Genomic DNA, 25,960 nt, shown 5'->3' on the forward strand with positions numbered 1-25,960 from the left:
CTTAAGCCCTGTGGCAACCATGGCTCATCCATGATTTCTTCACCAGTGGTAGGAACTTCGGATGTAAGGACCATTTTTAGGAACGAAAAAATTACAGGTCCAGGTACAGGTGGCATATGACCTGCGTATTTCGTGCGTGTTGAGAAAACAGAAATCATCCTGAGCCGGAAAATTTATTGCTTTTGCGATTGCCTTTTTCGAAACTGGGCACAGCGGTTCGCTGCCGCCTCCACATCAGCCACGGACGGCATCAAGCCATAGGACACCAGGTCCTCGATGAGGTCGCCCAGGCGCTGCAGCCCGGCTGCCGAGAGAGAGATGGAGACCTCTGGCACCTCCTTGTCCGTCTTGTTCATGTCTTCGATCGCCTCTTTAACTCGGTCCAGATGCTCGTCCCGCTTGTCACCGTAGAATATGCTGAGCGAGATCGTGGCGCAGACCAGGGAGTAGGGGGCTGCGCTGCGGAGATTGGCCTGAAAATGGAAATGAGTCATGTCATCTCGTTACAACACTAGAAGATCTGGTGTGTACTTGACAAGTACGTGCACAGTACCTGGAAAAGTTGCCACGAATAAACATCGTCCGGTTCCTTCACACCCGCCGCCCTGAGCGTGTCCTGGAGCTGCTGGTGGTACCCCTGCATAAGGTCGGTCCAGTGCTTCTCGCGCGTGGCCCTCTCGGTGGTGGCTACGATCATGGTGCTGAGGTCCAGTGCCGGGCAGCCGTAGCGCGCCGTCTGGAAGTCTATCAGGCGGCAACCCGTCACGGAGTCCTGCACAGCCACAAAACGCGCTGCGAGTTCACTGTTAAACTTTGCCTTTACTTCACACTGCAAGTCCAGGAGTGAGACAGGCTAACACTTTGTGGCGTGAATCAAAATGTCTGACGTACAAGTGCAAGTGCGAACTGGGTTAGACCGGGTTAGACACTGGCAAGTGTCAGTACAAACCGCGTATCCCATTTGCAAGCGTGGGACGATCGAGGCTTACACTTGTTAGCGTGAGACATTTTGGCTAAGCCAAATAGTGTGAGACATTTGTGCTCACGAAAAATAGTATGAGATATTCCGCCTCACGGCAGTGTGAGACTCTGACACTTGGATTCGTAGCGAGTTATTTGAAAATGATGATTAGGTCATCTCACGTTATGATATTTTCATCAGAGCCCTTATGCTCATAGCACGCCCATGGCAACATGTCAGCGACTGGTCTGAACACACACCGAGTATTTCCATAAGAAAACAAGCTTCGCAGTCGTTTAAGTTTCAGACAAAACTTCCAGTGTATCACGAGGACGTTTTGCAAAGGGTCTCACCCCACTATATTGAAACAGGACGTTCATGGTGTGGCAGTCACTGTGGATGATGGTGCTTCCTTCCTCTGCACCGGGGCACATCACAGATAACAGATCCTCCGCGTACATGGAGAAGATCTTGTCGAGAGCCGCCAGGGTGTCTCCACTAGGAAATCGCTCGGCAAGTTGTTCTGTTAAAAACAAAAGTTTTACCGATTTAAGATCTATTTTCAGATGACGAAAACCCGTGGTATAAACTTAAATTGTGAACGGGCAGAATCAAGGTAGAATCCTGAGCGCAGTGACACATGTTCGCGGCAAAAATGGTTCCTGGTTTTGCCACGAACTCCCTGGAAATTGCCTATGTCTTTTCCATAGGCTACCGGGGAGAACCAGGAAACGGCATGCTAAAAATGTCATGCCAAAAATCAGCGTGGCTCAGAAATTCGCGCAGTTTTGGCGCGAGTTTCCCGTCCTGCCGGTTTTTGGCATGACTCTTCTCAGAAAACTTAATCCACATGGTACATTCACGCCAGATGCCGGCGTGACGCACACACGTCATGCCGTTTTTCGGCGTGAATTTCCTGTCACCCCAACTTTTTGGCATGACTTTTTATCACGCCATAATTTAACCATGTGTCCGACCATTCAATTTTCAGTGGATCCCCGTACAAATTCGCACGAAGAATTCCGCAGGTTTCAAATTGTGTCAGAGCAAGTACCAAATTGAGGAAATACATTTCGATTGTGCTCTCACGCCTGAGATGAAGTGAGAAAAGCACTGAGAATGAAAAAGTCTTGATCGATGCCCAATTTTGTTGAGCGAGGAAACTTTCCTCGCCCAAATTTGGGTGAGGAAGGGTGTACCACCTACCTATATGGCCCCAAAGTATTATGACCCAAATTGGGTCAGGACCATGGTGATAAAGAATAATTCCTCACCCAATACTTTAGTCATGATTATGACTCTTTCATTCTCAGTGAAGGGGATCCAGACGGTCACCTGAGATCTTGCACTTGGCAATTGCGGCCTGAAAGGGGGCCATCAGGGTCCTCATCTCGGGCGTGTCGTAGGTGTTGCCCGCGATGTGGCGCCACTGCCGCATGCTCTGGAACGCCTCGGGGCGCAGGTGCTTGAGGGCGAGGCCGGCGCCGTGGAAGCGGCCAATCTGCCTCAGCACCTGCTTGCACTGTGCCGCGTCCAGCGCGTCGCGCCGCGGGCACGTGGCGAATCCGTCGGGACGCAGGTCGCCCAGGACCATGCAGTAGGGCGGCTTGTCTCCGTCAGAGAAGGCGTGGTAGCACCTGCAAGACAGCGTTTCAAGTTCCAAGTTAGGGGTTCCAACTAGCAGCCTTGGGGTGGCTTCACATCCATAACTTGGACGGGTTACAGCGCGCACACTCTAAATGTATTGAGAGTTCGTAGTGCGAACTGGCACTCGTTCAAATCTTGTCAGAACGTCAGACACCTGCCTGAAAACCTGATCAAAAGTCGCGCACCTCTGAAAGCTGAAAACTTTTTCTGACCTTCCGCACAACTCAGGCCATCAGTTTGAGCATAACGTTTCAGAATTTCACTTTTCAGAGGTGCGAGAATTTTGAATAGGGTTTCAAACATGTTTCAGACATTCTGACAAAATTTACACGAGGGGCGACCACGTGCGAAATTGAGTTCAGTTTATCCGGCACTGGCTAGGATCTCTTGAAAATGACCCCTCGCAACCCTGTGTCTCTTCAAGCGCCTGAAATTCATGAAATTCCAAATCTTTTCCCATACAGACCAAAACCAGGCAAATGTGAGCGTTAAAAAAGGCTACGAAAAGCGACGAAATTGGTTTCTCTTCAGAAATCTTGTGTATCATAACACCAAAAAGAAAGTTGCCCCTCGATTAAAATCCAAGGTGATACTAAATTTACCGCTTGCGGGTTCTCTCTCTAACTCCGTTTTCATCTTTTAATTAATTTTCGCAATTAAAGTACGCGGGTAGGCTAATTTAGACAAACATAAAATTATTGGTCCTTTCGCTACTATGAACTTTTCAGTCTGTGAAATCCAGTAATACAAGGTAGGTTTACGCCAGACCGTGTCTTGTCGTAACAGGCTTCGCGATGTCTCGCTGCCTGTTCCTCCAATCCACGCCTGGCGTACCTACCTTGGCCTGCGGCGCTAGCCTGCCTGCGGCAGGCAATGGCTTGTCCGTTGTCGGTTATTTTTTAACTGTTGAATGCTGGGGGCTCCGCCCCCCAGACCCCCCTACATTGTAAATAGAGTTGTTTTATCTACAGATACACGATCTTGACCCTTGTCACTTTTTAACTTGTCGAGGTGGGCTCCGAACCCCCTTTCTCCAAGACAGAAGTGGTCTATCTGCAGAAATCTCTATTTTTCGCCGTTTTTTTGGGTGTTTTTCGCCTATAAAAACTGAACCAGTTGAGCTAGGATGGTGAAATTTCGCGTGTGCCGAGCCAAGGACATACCCAAGAGGTGTGCAAAATCTCACCGAGATCGGCCGAGCCGTTCAGGAGGAGTAGTGCGGACACACAGACAGACAGACGGACAGACAGACAGACAGACAGACAGGAAAAACTTTTCAACCCCACTGGAGTAACAGGCTTCGCTATCGCTCAGCCAATAAAGCGTTGCAGCGCGTTGCTTACCATGATGGCAGCAAAAGTCAGCTCTGCGGGGCGCTCTCGCTGAGAGCTTGTGAGAAGGGCATGCAGCCTCAGCGCAGGGAGCGCCCGGCGGTTAGGCAACCATTCGACGCCCAAAGTCTGAAGTGTTGCCTCATCGGGCACTGTGGCAGACGTCGCCACAGTTACAAGTAGTTACCTTTTCTTGTTTTTCTGTCACTCGCTTGGGAAAGTGTACGGTAGGGTACGTATACTCTACATGTCTTACGGAGAAGGTGCCCCGGCTGCACCCGGCTGGCAGCCAAATATGGTGAAGATTTTCTCCAAAATACTAACGCAGCAGGCCATGCGCAGGAAAGCCCTGTTCCGGTTGACCAAGGACCAAGTTTTTAATTAGTGTCATACCAGATTCAGCATTCAACATCCAGCTCCTTCCCACCTCGAGGACTTCCACGCCCATCTCAAAAGTAAACAAAAGCACTTGCCGCGGCAATATTGGAATCTGCATTTTTCGCCGTAATGCGTGTTTGCTACAGGAATGAAATCCTACTTACTTGGGCCATGGCAACGGTTCTCCGGGCAAGCATCCCAAAGTGGCAAAGATCTGAATGAGTCGCCGGTCGTTCAGAGGCAGTAGTGCGGACACACGACACAAGACACACAGACACACAGACAGACCGACAGACAGACAGACAAAACTTTTCAACCCATGGAGTACCAGGCTTCGCTATCGCTAGCCAAAAATATGCTCCTTTTCTTGTTTTTCTTGTCACTCCTTGGGGAAAAGTGTACAGGGTAGGGTACGTATACTCTACATGTCTTACGGTGAGAAGGCTGCACCCGGCTGCACCCGGCTGCACCACCAAATTATGGTGAAGATTTTCTCCAAAATACTAACGCAGCAGGCCATGCAGCAGGAAAGCCCTGTTCCGGTTGACCAAGGACCAAGTCTTTTCAATTAGTGTCATCGCACAGATTCAGCATTCAACATCCAGCTCCTTCCCACCTCGAGGACTTCCACGCCCATCTCAAAAGTAAACAAAAATGCACTTGCCGCGGCAATAATGGAGCTCGGTGCATGATTTTAAAAGCGCGTCGCTTTGGTGTACAGGAGTGAAAGTCCTACTTACTTGGGCCATGGCAACGGTTCCTCCAGGGTGGCAACATCCTCCAAGGCTGGCAGGACGGTGCTGTACATGTAGCACTCGGTCGTGAAGAGCCAAGACATAAGGCCTCCGAATGCATCCAGGGAAGTCTTGCATATCAGGCTCAGTTCCTTGCTACCGTCCTGGAATACGAAACAGAGCTTGTCACTGGAAAAGACCCTCATGGCAGTCAGTGAGGGAAGGGATTCCTTTTCGAGGAAATGGACAAAACGGCGCATGTATTGAGACACGCTTCTGAATACTTCATCGAATATGCTATGATGTGTAAATTATTACGCCAGAGCACTGTGCCCACAATGACACATAGCGCAAAACTCACAGCTTACGAACGTAACATGTGCGTGCATGCACAGAAATGCATAAAAAATACGCAAGATTTCAGTGTGCCTGCGTTAAGTCAAATTAAGTGCTGTCATTACAGCCATTACGTTCTGATGGGTGCAGACTTCAAACCATCCTGTTTGAACACACTAAATTACTATATGGCTTTTTGGTGCATAAGCTACGCACGAAACTGTGCATGCGTTTCAAAATGCACGAATTTCATGCGCGACTACGCATTTTTTTGGTGCGTAGATGCGCACAAATTCGTGCATTTTGGAACGCGTGCACAGTTTCGTGCATAGCTTATGCACAAAAAAAACTGCTTAGTACACTGGGAGAAATATGAAGATGGGGCTGTTAAACCTAATGCCACTCTCCATTGTTTCCAAAAAGGTGTTCGGACCCTGGGAACGGTGCACTTGCGAAGGAATCGGCGTTCAAGACGCCAAGACATAAGGCCTCCGAATGCATCCAGGGAAGTCTTGCATATCAGGCTTCAGTTACATTGCTACCGTCCTGGAATACGAACAGACTTGTCACTGGAAAAGACCCTCATGGCAGTCAGTGAGGGAAGGGATTCCTTTTCGAGGAAATGGACAAAACGGCGCATGTATTGACACGCTTCTGAATACTTCATCGAATATGCTATAAGTAGATTTTACCGAATGCACTGTGCCCACAATGACACATAGCGCAAAACTCTTTTAACTTCGATCAGTGCGTGCATGCACAGAAATGCATAAAAAATACGCAAGATTTCAGTGTGCCTGCGTTAAGTCAAATTAAGTGCTGTCATTACAGCCATTACGTTCTGATGGGTGCAGACTTCAAACCATCCTGTTTGAACACACTAAATTACTATATGGCTTTTTGGTGCATAAGCTACGCACGAAACTGTGCATGCGTTTCAAAATGCACGAATTTCATGCGCGACTACGCATTTTTTTGGTGCGTAGATGCGCACAAATTCGTGCATTTTGGAACGCGTGCACAGTTTAACAGCCATAGCTACATAAAACTCCTGTATTTGTGAATGTTAAGGTTTGTTGCGTCTGTTCAGAATGTGTTGGCATTCCCGGTACCTTTTCTCGCACGATGATCCTGGAGAGCGTACTGGTGAAGCCATCCCTCGCTCCAGACCCAGACTCCACCTCAAATCTGGAATTTATAAAAACATAAAATGACACCGATGAACAAATTTGTGGATCTAACGACACGAATATGCCGTTACGAAAGGTACAATCGTTTGCAACACTTGCTATGAGTTGTCGGTTAAAAGTGGAAAGATTCGTACCAAGTTCCCACTATTTTCATCATTTTTACTATAGATTAAATAATGACGGCTACTTTAAATTGGTGCCACTTGAGACAGCACACTCTCATTCCAGGAACGTATCATCACGTTAAAACAATATGACAAAATGTCACGTTTCCTTGAGCATTGCATCACTTCCGTTTCAACGTGAATAAGCTAAATTTATGGCTGATTAACGTCCGAACGAATGTGACTGAATGCTCAAAGAAACGTGACATTTCGTCACATTCATTTCAACGCAATAGTCAAATCGTAACAAAAAAATATTTAAAAAGTTTGATTTTTTAAAACCAGCAAGTACACTGAGTAGGCCTATCAGTCAATTTGTATTCCACCTTAGTACACCAGTTACTATCCCCTCGTTTTCACTCTCATCCTTCAATTGGCATCTTATTAGTATTCATTGACGATTGTGCACATTAATAGGATTTCGTTAAGACGCTGAACAGATTTGTCAAGACAAAACAAATAAAAATGTTAATGTGCGTATTAATGAGCACAATCGTCTACACGTTATTATAGAAAAGTGAGTACGAGTCTGAGAGTGTTTGTGATATCCTTCACTGAGAATCCAAACGCTATGAGTATGGCGTCAATGGATACAAAACGTTAGAACCGGTTTCCCACCCCCTTCGGCCCGTCGCCTTGCCTGGCCACAACCACCCCTTGGCCAAGGCCAGGCTCCGCCGGCGAGGCAATCACCAGGGCGACGACGATCGATGCGTGCCCCTGGCATGACGTCCAGCCTAACGCATTCTCGGTAGTCCTATAAATTTTGACCCTTGGTTCAGAAAAATTCAAGTTTCATAGCTTTTCCTCGAGCTCGATGTGATTCATGTGGAATACGGCGAAAGGTCGGTTCTTTCTGAGAGAAGAATCTATCTGCTTTAGAGGGTGATCGTAAAGCAACACTCTCAGACCTATATGGACTTTTTTCTCCTCTTGCTTACACTGCCAATCCAAGTGTAAGACAGTCTCACACTAGTAAGTGCGAACAACGATGTCTCACGCCGTCTCACGCTTACAAGTGTGAGACATCATTTGTCTCACACTTACAAGTGTGAGACACGGTTTGTCCCACTCTTACTGCCTATGGTTCCCTGTGGTTTAATGCCAAAGGATCCACGCTGGTAAGTGTGAGACAAACCGTGTCTCACGCTTGCAAGTGTGAGACATACCGTGTCTCACACTTGCAAGCGTGGGACACACGTGGCTCACACTTGTAAGCGTGAGACATCGAGGTTCGGACTTAATGGTGTGAGACTGTCTCACACTTGGATTGGCAGTGTATAACGTTTTTGGATCAAACGTAAAATGTACTATTTTCTCCTTAAATATGCACATTTTTGAACGTTAAAATGATAAAATTGTCAATATAGATCATGTAGAAATTGAAAAGTACATATATGTACATATAGCAAATGACAAAAAGTAAGGTTCAATGGACTAAATACACTATACAATTAACAAAATAGTGCACAGCTAAAGAGAACATAGTACTATTTGTACTTACACATTACGTTTGCACAAAACACTTTATGGCAAGAGATAAAAAGTCAATACGAGACTGAGCGTGAAACCAAGCCCAACCAACTGCACACTACGCGTTGAATGTGTCCATTTTTACTGACCATTTTACGAAAACCTCCCATTTGGAGTGACGTTCTCCATTCTTCGCAAGATTTGCACTGAATGGTTCGTGATGCGTACAATGTAGAGTGACGGTCCGGCACTCGTCGCTTCAACAGACGAAGCGTGCTCATCATTGCTCCAACTGCTAGCCGGAAACGCACCGGCTAGGTGGAGGGGACAACTCTCTGAGAGCGGGCTTGCAAACACCGTGAAATAATGAATCAACAACGATGTTTGCTGAAGCAAAAATTCACTTGTACTCCGAATCTATTTTCTGCTCAACCTGCACTGCAAACCTAACTGCCTACCAAGTACACACTTACAAACGCATGCTTGCAAGTACACACTTACAAACGCATGCTTGGCCAAGTACACACTTACATGCGTGCTCGCAAGTACACACTTACAAACGCATGCTTGACGCCGTATAACTATGTGTCAAGCATGCGTTTGTAAGTGTGTACTTGCAAGCATGCATTTGTAAGTGTGTACTTAGTGGACAGTTAGGTTTGTAGTGTGGACGATTGGACATTGCCGTTATTGGTAATTGCCGAAGATTTTCGGTCCAACTATCGTGAATTTATAAAGAAACCTGTGGCAATATTTTGGCCTCAGGCACCTTCGTCAATTTACAATTTGTTTCTTACAGGGCAGAACAAACATCTATTTGTAAATGAATTCACTCTCAGCCTTTTACTGACTTATTCTCATTAGCAGACGCATTTCTGTAAGCAACCATAATACATAGTAATTTTTGTCCGCACTACTTAGCAATTGCTTATTACTGAACTGATATTGCCGTTTTCTTACAAATAAATTTTTAAACCATGATACTTACAGAAATGCGTCTGCTACTGAGAAATAGTCAGTAAAAGGCTGAGACTATTTTCCTATTTCACCTTAAACTGAGGATTGAAAAGAGACGGATGTCCCCTGTCCCCTAGGGCAGAAAAGCTGCTGAAAAAATGGCCTGGCGTAACTTTTATTATTTTCCAAATTTGAACAGGGGCGAAATTTTACGCACGCTCGACACGGATAACTTATTACTCTTCAACGCCTTTGACGTTGGGACCAGGAAAAGCCCACTGGTTTTGTACGAATGTCACGTTCGTTTGAGTGTCAATAGTGACACGTTCATTGGAGTACGATGTCACATAAGTTTGAACGTAGCACGACCTCTCTTGGATGTCAACTCGTCGGAACGTAGCATGGAAACAAATTTGACATTGTATTCCAAGGAACAAGACACAACGTCACTTTTGAAATTCAGGGCAAACAGTAAATCCGACTCACTGTGGGTCGTTGAATCCCTCGTCGGCGGCCACACGCACGAGGGCCTGCTGGGCCACGTCGAGCAGCGCGGATAGACCGTCCGCCGGCATGGTCGCTGGTCTACTGAGTACTGAGCGGTCCGCTCCGCGCCGGGCGGCAAGCGTGCGCTAGGCCGGTGCCGGCACGCCGAGTCAGCCGCCGCTGAGGGAGTGCTGAGTCCGCGCCACCTAGTGTCGATGAACCAAGCGCACTCCATGAAACACTAGGCTGGATGACCCGAAAGCGTGCACGGAGCTATGTCACTACTTACTTCACTTCCGAAGGGGCACTTGGTTCGCACGGTGCGTCTCCATATGTTTTGGCCGGCGTAGCAACACCACGGTAATGCCCACGCTGAGTATCTCCCTCTCCCCCTTCCCTTCGCCCCCTCGGCCCCCTGCCCACCAAGGTCGCGCGGACGAAGCGAGTGGTGGGGCGACCAGGCGCGTCCGAGTTGATGCGCGTTGCCACTCGGAGCCATTGTGGCCCGAGAGCGAAGGAGTGAGGTGTTTCTCCGAAAATTGCCCTCCAATCCAAGGCAGCAGGAGCAGGACAGCTACAGCTATGCGAGCGCTGGGCCCTCAGAATCGGGAAATCAGATGGAGAGTGAGAAACAGAAGGAAGACGGCTCCGCCACACTCGATTAATGCCTTTTAAGGCCTTGCTCTGCACGCCGTGGGTGGTGGATGTTGCTTGTCTTATCAGTGAATTTTTTTTTTTTTGCTACCTTCTAAGTGGAATAGCACATGTCACCTATGTCTGGGTGATGTCACGCACGCCTATGGCGTTGAACTACACACCAAATTAAAATGGCAGACTCCGTCCCAAAGCAAAAGAAATCGAGGGGGCATTCACTCACTCATAAAAGCCTACAAAGGATTTGCTTCATAACTACGATGAAAATGAAGGGATTGTAGAATGCTTCGTTTTACGAAGGATTTTGCTTTATAATACGAGCAATTTCTTCGTATTACGAAGTGATTCTTCGTAGAGTCTTTACTGTGCTCGAGAAATCCTGTGTCTTACTTGAGTGCCCGAAATATCGGGAAATCCGAAATCTGCCCCCAAAAAACGAAAAAAAAAAACAAACAAATTTTGGTCGGAAAATCAGTTGAAATCTTCCAAAACCCTATGAAATATCTTCGCTTAAATCTCGTGTACGTAACATAACGACACATTTGTGTGCGATCTTACACTCCACAAAAAATGTCCTGTCAACGCCGTTAATTTATTATCAATGTTTGCTGTTATGCAATTCACGGCGTGCTCGCAGGCGCTTGCTCCATCTCGCCATGGTCTCCCCATTCGTTCACACTCGTAGCAATGGTGTCCCCGCAAAATCGTCGCGTTTAGCTCCTCTCGTGGCGAATTCGGTTAATTCTAAAATTCTACCGATAAAAAGGCATCGTTTTCATCGGTCCAGGTCATTCCCTCCCACTGTTAAAGCCTTACGAAGTATATTTTGAGCATACATCACACAAACTTATTTCCTTTGTTACACTGTAAAAAATATATTGTGAATTTACGACGGAATATATTCCGAAGGGTTTTTGGGAATGTCCAAAAGTGCACTGTAAATGTTTCTTTCCTACAGGAACTTTTGTAAATCAACGAAGGTTCGTCGTTAATTTATGAAGGTTCTTTGTAAATTTACGAAGAAAAATCGTAAATTTACAAAATCCGTTGTAAATTTACGAAGGGCTTCGTAAATTTACGACGGGCTTCGTTAATCTACGACGGGTCTTCGTAAATCTACGGCGGACCTTCGTAAATAAACGAAGGAAGTGTTGGCAATTTTTTTGCCGAAGGATCCGTCGTTAATTCCAGACGTATAATTACGAAGAATCTCTGATTATTAACGAAGTTTCTTTGTTTATAAACGAAGGTTCCCTGTAAATTTACGAAGGATCTTTGTAGATGTACGAAGGTGCTTCGTAAATTTCCATTGTGATTGGAAAATCAGCAGAGATCTTTCAAAAAAATAACGAAGGTTTTTGTAAATATACGAAGAGCTTCGTAAATTAACGAAGGAACTGTTGGCAATTTTTTTGCCGAAGGATCCGTCGTTTATTCCGGATGTTAATTTTTACAGTGTATACGAAGAAATAGTTCGTAAATTACGAAATATATTCTTTGTAAGCGTCTGCTCAAAATACTTTGTTACAAGGTGCTTTTCTAAGCCCTAAAGTAGTTTGTAAGGTTTTCTTAGTGCAGAGTTCGGCTAGCCGGGATTTGTTCGTCATGATTAAGGAAACGTTTGCTTTTCCATGCTGTGGCGAATCTTTTCATGTATGCATACAGAAATTTCGGTCAAACTAAAGAATCTTTGCGCGCTTGCCATAGTCAATTGTGCATGCCAATCAAGGCCATAAGGAACAAACTAAGTATTCGGAAGAAATGACTACTGAGACGGATTCCTCGCGAGACTACCAAAAAAAGATAATTTCACCCTGGCTTCGCATAATTCAAGTGCATTTCAAAATCACAGAACAAGAAACGAATAGAAATCTGCTTTATTTCTAGCTTGCTTCAGCAGACAAATCACATTTATTTCCTGTGAGTAGACTAATTATCGCTAGATTGCCATTCTCAGAGGCAAAGCTGAGTGCAGTGTCACCGCCTCTCGTCTTGGCCCCCACGTCGCACCCCTGTTCCATGAGCAGCTTCACCACTCCGAGGTGGCCTTTCTGCGCGGCGAAGTGCACAGCCGTCCGGCCGTCGGCCGTCGCCGCGTTGACGTCGCAGCGCCTCTTCAAGACGCGCCTGACGATGGCAGGCCTGCCATTCGCACAGGCCCAGTGCAGAGCGGTCTCGCCGTCTGCAGTGGCCGCGTCCACGTCGCAGCCCCGCCTCAGGACCAGCTTGACCGCGTCCAGCCTGCCGCTCGCACAGGCCCAGTGCAGGGCGGTCTCGCCGCGCGCGGCCACCGCCCTGGAGTCGCACCCTCTGTCCAGCAGCACTTTGAGGACGCCGAGGTCGCCCTTGCAGGCGGCCAGCAGGAAGGCAGTCCGGCCGTCTTCAGTCTTCGACTCCACACCGCACCCCGCTTGCACGAGCAGCTTCGCCACCGCCGAGTGCCCGTTCAAGATGGCCATGTTGAGAGCAGTGCGGCCGTCTTTGGTTTGCGCATTGACGTCGCACCCACTGTCAATGAGTAGTTTGACAACGCCTCGGCAGTTGTTGAGTGCGGCCACATGGAGAGGGGTCTGTCCGTCCTCCGCGGCCGCGTCGACGTCGCACCCCTTCCTGACGAGGACCTTGGCCACGTCAAGGAGGCCCCGCTCGGCGGCAACGTGGAGGGCGGTCCTGCCGTCCGTGGCGGCAGCGTCGACGTCGAGACCCTTTTCCAGGAGCAGGTTGACCGCAGCAACCCTGCGATTCCTGGAGGCCGCGTGCAGAGCAGTCTGCCCGTCCTTTGCGGACGCACGCGCGTCGCAGCCCCTCTCCATGAGCAGCTTGAGCATCTCCAGGTGGCCTTTGCCGGCAGCAAGGTGCAGAGCCGTGCGACCGTCTTCCGTCGCCGCGTCCACGTCGCACCCTCTCCCCGCGAGCAGCTTGGCCACATCGAGGTGGCCCTCGGCGGCAGCGCGGTGGAGGGCAGTGCGACCCTGCTCGTCGGCGGCCCCCAGGTCGCAGCCCTGGTCCGCGAGCAGAGTGGCGGTGTCGAGGTGGCCCTTGGCGGCCGCCAGGTGGAGGGCCGTCTGGCCGTCCCTGGAGGCCGCGTCCGCGCGGCAGCCTGCCTGCGTGAGCACGCGGACCACGGACAGCCTGCGGTGCTCCGCGGCGCAGTGGAGGGCAGTCCGGCCGTCGCCTGCCGCCGCGTCCACGTCGCACCCTCTCTCCACGAGCAGTTCGGCCAAGTCGAGGTGGCCCTGGTCTGCGGCAAAGTGGAGCGGAGTCTCGCCGTCTTCCGATGCAACCTTCACGTCGCTGCCCTTCTCCACGAGAAGTTTGGCCACGTTCAGGTGGCCGCCAGTTAACGCCAAGAGGAGAGCAGTGGAGCCTTCCGCGGTCGCCTCCAGTTCGCTGCCCCTTTCAAGGAGCATGTTCACTTCCTCCTTCCAGCCATCCGTGGCAGCGCAGTGAAGCGCAGTCTGGCCGGCCTTCGTCCTCGCTCTCACGTCGCAGCCCTTTTCTATGAGCAACTTGGCTGCCTCTCGACTGTGGTGGAGAATAGCAACGTGGAGTGCTGTCTGGCCGTCTGCTGTTGCCGCTGACACGTCGCACCCCTTCTCCAAAAGCAGCTTCAGCACTTCAACGTGGCCACTGCGAGCGGCACAGTGCAGGGCAGTCTTTCCGTCTAAAGCCGTCGCAGAAACGTCACACTTCCTTTCGATGAGCAGGCTGACGAGGTCTAGCTCGCCAAACTCGGACGCAAAGTGAAGAGGAGTCCAGCCTTTCGCTGAAACTACATTATCGGCGCTGCCTTTTTCAAGGAGCAGCCGCACCAGTTGCCTTTTCTCATCATCGACGTAGCACCAACGAAGCGGAAGGTGGAGCGCGGTGAAACCCTCTTCGGACACCACGGCCGCATCGCAGCCTTGATCTAAGAGTAGTCGGACGACCTCTATGCTGCACTCGTCTGTTGCAAAGTGCAGAGCTGTCCGGCCGTCTTTCGTGGTTGCATTCACGTCGCACCCTTTTTCTAGGAGCAGTTTGACTACGTCAAGGTGATCCCCTCCGGCAGCACGATGAACTGCAGTCTCGCCGTCTTTTGTCACAGCGTTCAAGTCGCACCCCTTTTCGATGAGCAGCTTGGCCACGTCGAGAGCGCCCCCTTGAGCAGCGAGGTAGATCGCTGTCTCTCCGTGTTTCGAAGTGGCTTCCACATCGACTCCCTTTTCGATCAGCAGTTCAGCGACATCCAGAAGGCCTCTTTGAGCGGCGACGTGAAGTGCATTTTGGCCGTCCCGTGTCGTCGCATGGACGTTGCATCCACTTTCCACCAGCAGCTTGGCCACATCCGTCCGGCGGTATCGAACGGCCATGTGAAAAGCGGTTTCACCATCCCCTTCCGCCGCCATGATATCACACCCCTTATCTATCAGCAATTTCACCAACTTGATATCACCATCGCGACTCGCATAGTGAAATGCCTCCTTGCCGCATTTGTCCGAAACGCCGCAACCCTTCTCCACTAGAAGTATGGCCAAATCGTCGTCACCACAGTCAACAGCCAAGTGAAGTGCGGCCTGGCTGTCCCTCGCCCCCGCCCGCACCACGCAGCCACTTTCCACCAGCAGTCTGACCGCCTCAACGTGCTCGTGGCGCACGGCCAGGCCCAGGGCAGTCTGCCGTCTCTTCGTCGCAGCCTGCAAGTTGCACCCTTTTTCCACGAGCAGTCTCATTACACCAAGATGGCCCTTTTCAGCGGCGAAGTGGAGGCAAGTCCACCCGGCTTTCGTCGGCGCGTCGACCTCGCCCCCTTTCTCCAGAAGCAGCTGGACCACGCCGAGATTCCCTTTCTCAGAGGCCAAGTGAAGTGCAGTCCGACCGTCCCTCGAAGCAGCCCGCATGTCGCACCCCTTTTCGACGAGGAGTCGGACGACGTCAAGATGTCCCCCTCGCGCGGCGAAGTGAAGCGCAGTCTGGCCGTCTACTGCAGCGGCCTCCACGCTGCAGCCCTTCGCTATGAGCTGCTTGACTGCGTCTGCCTGGCCAGCTTCAGCGGCGAAGTGCAGGTCTGTCCCGTCGGTTGCTCCCATCTTGGTGACGGTGGGGCCTGCAACATTAAAACAAGAACATTTGGCTCAGTACACCGTATTAAAACTCAAAGAACCACAGTCTAAATTTTGCCATAAATAAAACTTTTCAAAATATTTTGCAATAATAAATACAATAAAATGTCAGAAAAACTAAAGCAAATTTTGCGATAAAAGTATCACATTTTTGCAATAAGAAAATGCATTAAAAAGTACAGGAATGGCAAAAAATTGTGACGAAAGTACTCTAAAAGGCTCAGTTATTGCAAAGATTAAGAGTTGGTTATTGCAAAATAATGCGACGACCTAATTATCGTACTCCAGGGTAAGATAGGTGAGAATCGTAAACTCCGTTTTATCGCATTCATTGGTAGTAAAAGTATCGCACATTGGATGACAGTGTACACACTAAATTCTTATGGACTTTTAAAATGCATAAGGACGCATTTTTTATGCATAGTTATGCATGCGCAGAAACGTCCATAAAGTATGTAAAAAATTATGCATCACTGTGTACATTTTATGCGTCTTCCTGCATAAAATGTACACAGTGATGCAAAATATTATACATAACATATGGACGTTTCTGAGCATGCATAACTATGCATAAAAAAGTCCATAAGAATTTAGTGTGTATGACAGTGTCATAGGAAACAAAATGCGATAGGCTACACAGAGTTTTCTTACGGCCTCGCGTGAGCACAGTGTGTGTTCGTGCTTGTCTCGGAGGAAACAGGACAGGGGAGCCCAATGAAAAGAAACCATAGTCAGGGTCGGAAAAGTGGCAAAACTCGCGGAGTACTGTGGGTGGCCGACCTCCCAGGCGGTTGACCCGAGAGGCAAAGCCAGCGCCTGGGTGCTACCTAGCTTTGGCGTCTGCCGTCGAGCAGCCCGAGAATGGACCAAAATAACCTCCAGTAAGGAACTGGGAATCGATTATAAATCGATAATTTTGTTAAATGAACGTTTTGATTTGTAATTAAAATAACAGACGTGGTGATATGGTTATAATTTTTGCACCTTCACTCTCATCCGAGGAACGTGACATCACGTTAAGGGGGGACCCTGGTGAAAAAATGGCCAAAACTGCCAAAAATAGTATTTTTAAAGTTCATAGATAAAAATGTGCATAGAGGGTTTCAAATTCAACAGGTTGAACACCTTTAAACTATGTGGGTAGTTCCTTCATCATTTGGAAAGAAATAACATTGAGATCAGTTGTCGTTGGCTTATACGCTCCACTTCACATCTTTGCTCAGTCGACAAAAAATTTTGTCGTAGAAAGACTTCCTGCGTTCCTGGTCGACACCTACATGAGTCGTCTTGCATGGACTCTATTCATTGATGACTTGTCGACAAATTTTAGTGACGGAATCTTGATATCAGCCCTACTTTTTTTAACACACACCTAAAAGTTTCAAAAAAAGGCAAAAAATTCACTTTTTTTAAATGTTAAAATTTGAAAATTGATATCTCAGGACAGAAGTTGAAATTGAAAATTCCGTCACTAAAATCTCTTCTATACATCTTAAGGATGACCCAAAAAAATTTTCAAGACTTTCCGTTCCAATGAAAGACGCAGGAAGATTTTTCCCCAACGCTCTAAAAAACATTAACAAGCCACTTTTCTCAGAGACCGTTTAACATTTTGGATTGAATTTTGTTTTATGAACTCACCATAATGAACCTAACAATCAAGCAAAGTTTCAACTTTCTGGGATTATTTTAAAGCCTACTTGAAAGTTTCACCAGGGTCCCCCCTTAAAACGAACGTGACAAAATATCACGTTCGTTTGAGCATTGTGTCACATTCACACATTGTGAATCGGACAAAAATTACCTTTTTCATAGTCAAACGAATGTGAAACAATGCTCAAACGAACGTGACAGTTTGTCACGTTCGTTTCAACGTGATGTCCGGTTCCTGGAATGAGAGTGTTGATTGCACTACAGTTGGCAGCTCATGTCCCATGTCGTATCATATCAACGTAAGCGTGTACTCATTTAATGGCGGGGTGATTTTTGGCACATCCGACGATGGTATAATTTTGTTTCAATCCAGGGTATCTATTGGGAGATAGTGCAAATTCATATCGACCTGGAACAACACTGTCGCAATCCATGGAAAAAATTGCCTTAGTCGGACAAACTGAAAAATCGTACCATTCTGGGGAGCCAAAATGCGCATAAAGTGTTGGGCAAGCTGGTTAGAGATCACACTCAAAACATTTAACAAGAATACCCACTTTTCTTTGCTCGGCCTCATGAGAGATCATGAGGAAACAAGTGTGCGGGTGTAGAATCAATACTGAAACGACTGATAAGACAAGCGCACCGTCTGTCAACTTCGGCAGAGTTGCCAGAAAGGTAGGCAAAAGTAGCCCAAAGACACCGGTCTCCTTTCGCCTACTATAGGCACCATTCTCAACAGCTGTGGTGAGAAGTTGCCTTGGAGCTGAGAAGAGACAGACTGTCGCCCACGTGTGTTTGCGCGCCATTTTTTGTCTGCCTTTCTGCACTGAGATTCCAAACGTTATGAACATAGCACGTATGGTGCAATGCATTGAGATATTGCAGGACGTGCAATGCCTTAGCCATATTGCACCTTACGTGCAATGCGTACCGAAAATGCCCTATGCTCCACTGTTAAAAATAATCGTAAATTTACGACATTTTGTAAAACAATTAGGTCGTTTTTAAACGACATGTTTTGTTACGACTCAAGTCGTAAATATACGACTTGAGTCGTAAATTTACGACATATTTGTCGCTAATTTTGATAGCGAGACGTTCCGTTTTGAAACGAATTAAGTCGTAAATTTACAACTTAATCGTTAGTTTACGAACGATCGTAATTTATCTATTGAGTATGTCGTGCAGTTATGACTTCAGTCGTACATTTACGAATCTTGTCGTAAATTTGTGTAAAGAATCGTGAATGAACGACACAAATCGCAAATAAGCGAGCAAAATTGCAACTTTTCATCAACTTTTCGGGGATTTCAGATTTCAAAATATGTAATCGCGATTACGACATTGTCGTAGAGAAATGATTATTTTGTCGTTCAGTTACGACCAAGTAGTTTCAGAACGATTTCTGTCGCTATCAAAATTAGCGACGTTTTTGTCGCTAATTTACGACAAAATTTCTGACAGTGTAATACATGAGAAGGCATTGCACTTCACGTGCAATGCAAAAGCATTGCAGCAATTGGGGCAATGAAAACGTCTTCAAATGCATTGCAGCAATTGGCGCTATACTCATAGCGTTTGGATTCTCAGTGTAACGACACTGCCTTTTGGCTTGCTGCGAGTTACCTGAAGTCGTGCGTCTGCCCGGCTGAGCTGTCTTCCTGTGACGCATCGTGTCCGCCCGCTGCCGCCCCTACCAGCGTACTGGTGAGGTGAGTGTCGAGCGTCCCAGAGCTTGCGATTGCTCAGCTGAGCTGTGCCGGCCGGCCGGCTGCTTGCGTGGGCTAGGGTTCGAGAGAGAAATTCCGCCGTCTCTCTCCCTCGCGGTAAGGAGGGTTCGATAATTGCGCAGACGTTTCGGACGTGCCCCTGGCCCCCACCACTCGCTCTGGCTATCCTCATGGCCTTGGTGGGTGGGAAGGGAGACGGGGTGCATTTTGGTCGGCCCGCGAGGACGGGCAAATAGTATGATGCGAGTTGTTCTTCGTTCTTTAGCCGAGAACTTCCTTTGATCTGGCAGGCACGGATACATGGAAGGGGGAAAAGGGTTTTTGATAAAGCACCCAGAAAGGAAGGAAATATGTGTAGAGCTAGGTACCTAGGTATCGTCAGCTAAAACAAGCCGCTCCTGTCAGTGGGCAAAAAGTGCTACTTGCTCTACAAACTGAAGTGTGCACTCAGAATGCATCTACAGATGCTTATAAGTACACACCTACAGATGCATACCTAGCTGAGTACACATATACAGATGCATACTTGACAGGTATGCATCTGTAGATGTGTACTTGATACTGGGCATTTATATGGTGACAAGTACACACCTACCTATGCATACTTGCCAAGTATGCACTTACAGATGCATACTTAACAGGTATGCATGTGTAGATGTGTATTCAGCTAGGTATGCATCTGTAGGTGTGTACTTATACATCTGTAGATGCATACTGAGTACACACTTCAGTTTGTAGATCCCCCCCCCCTTTCAGTTTGGCTTTAAATTCGCAAATGCGTGCGACCCTTTAGTACGATTTTGTAGTGTGCGGTGGGCGTCGCGTCGCTCGGCCGACTGGCGCCGGCAGCTAGGCCACCCCTCGTACGCGCAATATGGCAGGTCGCGGTGCGAGTGAGTCACCGCGGCCCGATGACGCACAGTGGCCCAGGCTCAAAGCAAAGCCTCCTCACGGATAGCCAGAGCTAGTATGGTGGGGACCCGGGACACGTCCGAAACAACGGACATCAAAACTCCACGCCGGGTGAGAGAGAAACAGGCGATTTTCTCTCTCAGCGTGGCAGCGGCCCAGCCGGCTCTCTGGGACGCCAGTGCCAGTACGCCGGCTGGGCCGGCAGTGTGCGGACACGAAGCGTCAATAGCAGCACAGCGCCGCCGGGCTGACTTACTTGAGGTATTTCGGGGCAAGCCGAAGGTGACGAATGGTGCGATTGTCTTATCAGTCCTTTCCGTTTGCTTTCCCACACGTGTCTCAATTTAATCTCTCACAGGCCGCACAAAAAAAGTATGCACACTGAGATTCCAAACGCTATGAGTATAGCACGTATGGTGCAATGCAGCTGAGACATCGCACCATACGTGCAATGCGCTAGCCACATTGCACCTAACGTGCAATGCGTCCCGAAAAGGCCCTATGCTAATGCATGGGAATGGGGAGGCATTGCACTTCATGTGCAATGCTTTTGCATTGCACCAATTGACGCTTTACTCATAGCGTTTGGATTCTCAGTGCATACGTTAAAAATCCTTTGGGCGTGGTCGACAAGGGGCTGTCAGGGTTTCAAACTACACTTAAAAGGCTTTCTTTTGGCGCTTTGAGATCCTGAGAATCCTGGCAAAAAAATTAAAAGATTTGCCGCATCTTTTTGCTACAGTGAACGTGCCCCGGTTACTCACTGAGATTCCGAACGCTATGACTATAGCACGTATGGTGCAATGCACTGAAAGATCGCACCATACGTGAAATGCCAAAGCCATATTGCACCTTAGGTGCAATGCTTCTCGAAAATGCCCTGTGCTGATGCATGGGCATGGGAAGGCATTGCACTTCATGTGCAATGCGAAGGCCGTCCAGGTCCAAAGGCTCCGAAGACTAAAATTAGAACACTAGAATCACCGTTCAGAGCTCTAATACTCAGCAAAATCTTCTTAAAATCGGTAGAATCTTAAAATGAACCAAATTCACCACGAAAGGAGCTAAACGTGACACCATGGCTAAACATTGTTACGAGTGTGAACTGAATGGGGAGACCATGTCGAGATAGAGCGAGCGCCTACGAGCGCGGCGGGTAGGCAGCCAGCCACGCAGCGGCGTATGGCGGGCGTGCCTACCTTCCAGTTCGCAGGCGTTACGGAGACAGGTCCGTGTTTTGCTGCCTGTGCGTTGGCACTGGGCTGAGGTGCGCTGCTCCCACATGAGGGTTAGCGCCTCAGAAGGCTTACCCCACACTGGAGCACGCCGCTTTTCCACCGCAGTCCGGTGGAACAAAAAGGGGCAGTTTTCTGCCCAAAACATTATCACATTTTCACGCTTAGATGTAGCTACTGCTCTTGGCCAACACACAAACTTCTTATGACGGAATTTGGTAGTTTGATCCTTTATCTTCAAATTCTACCCCCGGGATCAGTCAAAATCGATGTCCATCACCAAAACCCAGGATACAAGAAATGACTGCAAAAATAGGAAAACAGCCATGGTCAAAATTTGAGCAGTTCAACCGAGAAACCGACGCCGGATTCTTGTTCCTCGTCGGACTTTACATGAGAGAGGCAATATTCAGCCAGCTGGAGCCGACAGGGACGGGGCAAATATCGATTTTTACATTTTGACCAAATTCACCTAGTGTCAGCAGAGAAAACGATAATCGTCAATAAAATCCAAACCATGCGTTTTTCGCTCCCAATATTATGGGTCTTTTCTTAGACCCACAAGGTGTACCTTTGACCCAAAGGGCGACGAAATCGAGACCACTCCACCTGAACGGCTCGGCCGATCTGGCTGTGATTTTGCAGGGTCATTCCTTGGCTTGCCAAACAACTTAATTGCTCAAGAACCGACCTAAACACCCTCCACCCACCCAATATGCTTAAAATGGCTCCATCCTTTCTTCAATCAAAACTTTTCGCAAAACCTCCTGCAAAGGAAGCAACTTATGTAGAAATATTTTCAAAGTAACTTCCTCTTTACTTTAATTTGAAATAACTAAAATAGGAGACGGTAAAACACATGTAGTTTTTATGGTCCTTTTGCGTTTGACTCTATGTCAAAAGTTACTCTTTTTCTGTTGCAGGCCCCACCGTCACCAAGATGGGAGCAACCGACGGGACAGACCTGCACTTCGCTGCTGAAGCTGGCCAGGCAGACGCAGTCAAGCAGCTCATAGCGAAGGGCTGCAGCGTGGAGGCCGCTGCAGTAGACGGCCAGACTGCGCTTCACTTCGCCGCGCGAGGGGGACATCTTGACGTCGTCCGACTCCTCGTCGGAAAGGGTTGCGACATGCGGGCTGCTTCGAGGGACGGTCGGACTGCACTTCACTTGGCCTCTGAGAAAGGGAATCTCGGCGTGGTCCAGCTGCTTCTGGAGAAAGGGGGCGAGGTCGACGCGCCGACGAAAGCCGGGTGGACTTGCCTCCACTTCGCCGCTGAAAAGGGCCATCTTGGTGTAATGAGACTGCTCGTGGAAAAAGGGTGCAACTTGCAGGCTGCGACGAAGAGACGGCAGACTGCCCTGGGCCTGGCCGTGCGCCACGAGCACGTTGAGGCGGTCAGACTGCTGGTGGAAAGTGGCTGCGTGGTGCGGGCGGGGGCGAGGGACAGCCAGGCCGCACTTCACTTGGCTGTTGGGATTCAAGACACCGGCTTGGCCACACTTCTCGTAGAAAAGGGGTGTCCCGTTGCGGGAAAATACGGGAAAGAAGCATTGGGCTATGCCAGTCGAGTGGGTGACCTCAAGTTAGTCCAACTGCTGATAGATAAGAGGTGCCATATTAATGCCGCCGTAGAGAAGGGCGAGACCGCGCTGCACCTAGCCGCTTTTCATAACCAACCGGATGTGGTCACACTTTTGTTGGAAAACGGATGTGACGTCAACGCGCAGGCACGAAAACGGGAGACTCCGCTTCACTTCGCCGTTCATGGGGACAACCTGGACATCGCCAGACTGCTGATCGAGAAGGGGGCCGACGTGAACGCAGCTTCAAAGCACGGAGCGACTGCGCTGCACGTTGCCGCTGGATGGGACCACCTCCAGCTGGCCAAGCTGCTCCTAGACGAAGGGTGCGACGTGAATGCGGCCTCGAGAGACGGCCGAACTGCTTTGCACTACGCATGTCAGCGGTGCGCTGTAGACTTTGTCCAACTGCTTTTAGAACGCGATTGCCACGTTGACGCTGTGTCAGAAGACGGTCTTACTGCGCTTCACATCGCTATTCGTTTGAGCTTCAGCAGTGACGCGATGCATGTGGTCCGACTCCTGCTCCAAAACGGGGCTGCCGTGAACACGGTGTCAGCCAAAGGTTGGACTGCACTGCACTTCGCGGCAGAGCTTGGCATGCTAGATGTGGTCACCTTGCTCATAGAGGAGAAATTCGAAGTTTCTGCAACAACATTGGATGGCTGGACTGCCCTGCACTGTGCCGCTCGCAGTGGCCACGTTGAAGTGCTGAAGCTGCTTTGGAGAAGGGATGCGACGTGTCAGCGGCAACAGCAGACGGCCAGACAGCACTCCACGTTGCTATTCTCCACCACAGTCGAGAGGCAGCCAAGTTGCTCATAGAAAAGGGCTGCGACGTGAGAGCGAGGACGAAGGCCGGCCAGACTGCGCTTCACTGCGCTGCCACGCATGGCTGGAAGGAGGAAGTGAACATGCTCCTTGAAAGGGGCAGCGAACTGGAGGCGACCGCGGAAGGCTCCACTGCTCTCCTCTTGGCGTTAACTGGCGGCCACCTGAACGTGGCCAAACTTCTCGTGGAGAAGGGCAGCGACGTGAAGGTTGCATCGGAAGACGGCGAGACTCCGCTCCACTTTGCCGCAGACCAGGGCCACCTCGACTTGGCCGAACTGCTCGTGGAGAGAGGGTGCGACGTGGACGCGGCGGCAGGCGACGGCCGCACTGCCCTCCACTGCGCCGCGGAGCACCGCAGGCTGTCCGTGGTCCGCGTGCTCACGCAGGCAGGCTGCCGCGCGGACGCGGCCTCCAGGGACGGCCAGACGGCCCTCCACCTGGCGGCCGCCAAGGGCCACCTCGACACCGCCACTCTGCTCGCGGACCAGGGCTGCGACCTGGGGGCCGCCGACGAGCAGGGTCGCACTGCCCTCCACCGCGCTGCCGCCGAGGGCCACCTCGATGTGGCCAAGCTGCTCGCGGGGAGAGGGTGCGACGTGGACGCGGCGACGGAAGACGGTCGCACGGCTCTGCACCTTGCTGCCGGCAAAGGCCACCTGGAGATGCTCAAGCTGCTCATGGAGAGGGGCTGCGACGCGCGTGCGTCCGCAAAGGACGGACAGACTGCTCTACACGCGGCCTCCAGGAATCGCAGGGTTGCTGCGGTCAATCTGCTCCTGGAAAAGGGTCTTGACGTCGACGCTGCCGCCAAGGACGGCAGGACCGCCCTCCACGTCGCCGCCGAGCGGGGCCACCTTGACGTGGCCAAGGTCCTCGTCAGGAAGGGGTGCGACGTCGACGCGGCCGCGGAGGACGGACAGACCCCTCTCCATGTGGCCGCACTCAACAACTGCCGAGGCGTTGTCAAACTACTCATTGACAGTGGGTGCGACGTCAACGCGCAAACCAAAGACGGTCGCACTGCCCTCAACATCGCCATCTTGAACGGGCACTCGGCGGTGGCGAAGCTGCTCGTGCAAGCGGGGTGCGGTGTGGAGTCGAAGACTGAAGACGGCCGGACTGCCTTCCTGCTGGCCGCCTGCAAGGGCGACCTCGGCGTCTCAAAGTGCTGCTGGACAGAGGGTGCGACTCCAGGGCGGTGGCCGCGCGCGGCGAGACCGCCCTGCACTGGGCCTGTGCGAGCGGCAGGCTGGACGCGGTCAAGCTGGTCCTGAGGCGGGGCTGCGACGTGGACGCGGCCACTGCAGACGGCGAGACTGCGCTGCACTGGGCCTGTGCGAATGGCAGGCCTGCCATCGTCAGGCGCGTCTTGAAGAGGCGCTGCGACGTCAACGCGGCGACGGCGGACGGCCGGACGGCTGTGCACTTCGCCGCGCAGAAAGGCCACCTCGGAGTGGTGAAGCTGCTCATGGAAAGGGGGTGTGACGTGGGGGCCAGGACAAGAGGCGGTGACACCGCACTCAGCTTTGCCTCTGAGAATGGTTATCACGAGTTGGTTAGTCTGCTCACAGGAAATGAATGCAATTTGTCCACTGGAGCAAGCTAGTAATAAAGAAAAGTTGTATTCTTTCTGAGTTTTTTTTCTCTGAAATATTATATTATCTTTGGTATTCTCGAAAGGACTTTCGTCGCAGTTATCATTTTTTCGAACACCTGCCGGTCTTTCCTGTTGGTCTGTACAATTTTGGACGTGGTATCACTCAATTTTAAGGATGCAAACTTTTTTGCACAATATTGTTTGAGTCTACGTTCAAGATTTGTAAAAAGGAGATCAGTGTGTAGCATTCTTGCGGCGGTGTGAAAAAATATTTTCTACAAATTCAAGGCCCTTGACAAATCAAAAACCTTAAGTTGTCCGTTGGCACAGGGCCTTGAAATGGGTTAAGTTTTTTTAAGGGTTTAGACATTTTTCACTCAAGTACACTGAAAATGAATCGGCGTGACTTAGTGAGGCAATTTTTTGGCGAGCGATAGCGAGCCCTTGCCGTGTTTGGGCGCTCCGAAAAGTGACTGGTCGTGCGTCTGTCTGTCTGTCTGTAGCGTACACGCTCACGTTTCTCAGCAACTACAACACTAATAGTTACCAAATTTTGCACCGAACATCCCCTAAAGGTCCCACAGGGGGAGTTTATTTTATATTCACGATTACTACCGTTTGAAATATTCAAAACATCTTTTTGAATTAGGTTCTTAGCGTGGTTAGGTTGGCAGCATATATAGCAATTTTTCATACTTGCGGCCGCGGCTCTCAAATACGGGACTGGCAAAACATTGGCAAATAAAACAAAATAGAGAGGAGAAGGGCTTAGAAGTGAGTTCGGTCTTAGTTTTTCGATATTCTAGAATGATTGAAACCCCTCCGGAGTGTCAACACAGTGAAATACGGAAAATGAAAGTGACAATTGATCCACGAAGCGGAAGAAGGGGTTAAGTCGAGTTGAATCCATGCACTTTTGAAAGGCCTGAACCTTGCAGGTGGGAGAACAGGTGGGGAATGTCATCTAAAAATAGATGCAAGAGGTTGGGACTTGTCTCACC

General features: G+C 49.6%; 2 protein-coding genes and 1 pseudogene across 3 annotated transcripts; 1 reads left to right on the forward strand and 2 right to left on the reverse strand.

Moving 5' to 3' along the window:
• Nucleotides 1–154: 154 nt before the first annotated feature.
• Nucleotides 155–10,071, reverse strand: LOC117639633. 2 transcript variants are annotated; one of them, XM_034375487.1, is made up of 8 exons: nucleotides 9,947–10,061; nucleotides 9,658–9,863; nucleotides 6,500–6,575; nucleotides 5,058–5,215; nucleotides 2,297–2,598; nucleotides 1,315–1,484; nucleotides 554–772; nucleotides 155–473 (listed from the first exon to the last, which is right to left on the reverse strand). In XM_034375487.1, the coding sequence occupies exons 2-8, from the start codon at nucleotides 9,744–9,746 to the stop codon at nucleotides 174–176; spliced, it is 1,314 nt and encodes a 437-aa protein (XP_034231378.1). In that variant the 5' UTR covers nucleotides 9,747–9,863; nucleotides 9,947–10,061; the 3' UTR covers nucleotides 155–173. The 2 variants fall into 2 exon arrangements, with proteins under 2 accessions (XP_034231378.1, XP_034231379.1); XM_034375488.1 differs by lacking the exons at nucleotides 155–473; nucleotides 554–772 and adding an exon at nucleotides 809–1,209 and having other exon boundaries at nucleotides 9,947–10,071.
• A 2,099-nt stretch (nucleotides 10,072–12,170) lies between these two features.
• On the reverse strand, nucleotides 12,171–18,818 carry LOC117639625 (serine/threonine-protein phosphatase 6 regulatory ankyrin repeat subunit B-like). The gene is made up of 2 exons (XM_034375477.1): nucleotides 18,696–18,818; nucleotides 12,171–15,397 (listed from the first exon to the last, which is right to left on the reverse strand). The coding sequence occupies exons 1-2, from the start codon at nucleotides 18,739–18,741 to the stop codon at nucleotides 12,195–12,197; spliced, it is 3,249 nt and encodes a 1,082-aa protein (XP_034231368.1). The 5' UTR covers nucleotides 18,742–18,818; the 3' UTR covers nucleotides 12,171–12,194.
• A 1,051-nt stretch (nucleotides 18,819–19,869) lies between these two features.
• LOC117639626 lies at nucleotides 19,870–25,380 on the forward strand (annotated as a pseudogene).
• The last annotated feature ends 580 nt before the right edge of the window (nucleotides 25,381–25,960 follow it).

The sequence above is a fragment of the Thrips palmi genome, unplaced genomic scaffold (genome assembly GCF_012932325.1).
Source record: "Thrips palmi isolate BJ-2018 unplaced genomic scaffold, TpBJ-2018v1 HiC_scaffold_11, whole genome shotgun sequence".
Classification (NCBI taxonomy): Eukaryota; Metazoa; Arthropoda; class Insecta; order Thysanoptera; family Thripidae; genus Thrips; species Thrips palmi.

Bases quoted from the DNA above. Each gene is read 5' to 3' on its own strand.
- LOC117639633 (XM_034375487.1), bottom strand. From the start codon at position 9,746: ATGCCGGCGGACGGTCTATCCGCGCTGCTCGACGTGGCCCAGCAGGCC. The intron at 6,576-9,657 runs GTGAGTCGGATT...TATAAATTCCAG, and splicing joins GAGGGATTCAACGACCCACA to ATTTGAGGTGGAGTCTGGGT. The intron at 773-1,314 runs GTGAGACCCTTT...GTGGCTGTGCAG, and splicing joins TCCTGTTTCAATATAGTGGG to GACTCCGTGACGGGTTGCCG.
- LOC117639625 (XM_034375477.1), bottom strand. From the start codon at position 18,741: ATGCGTCACAGGAAGACAGCTCAGCCGGGCAGACGCACGACTTCAG. The intron at 15,398-18,695 runs GTAACTCGCAGC...TTAATGTTGCAG, and splicing joins GGGCAGACGCACGACTTCAG to GCCCCACCGTCACCAAGATG.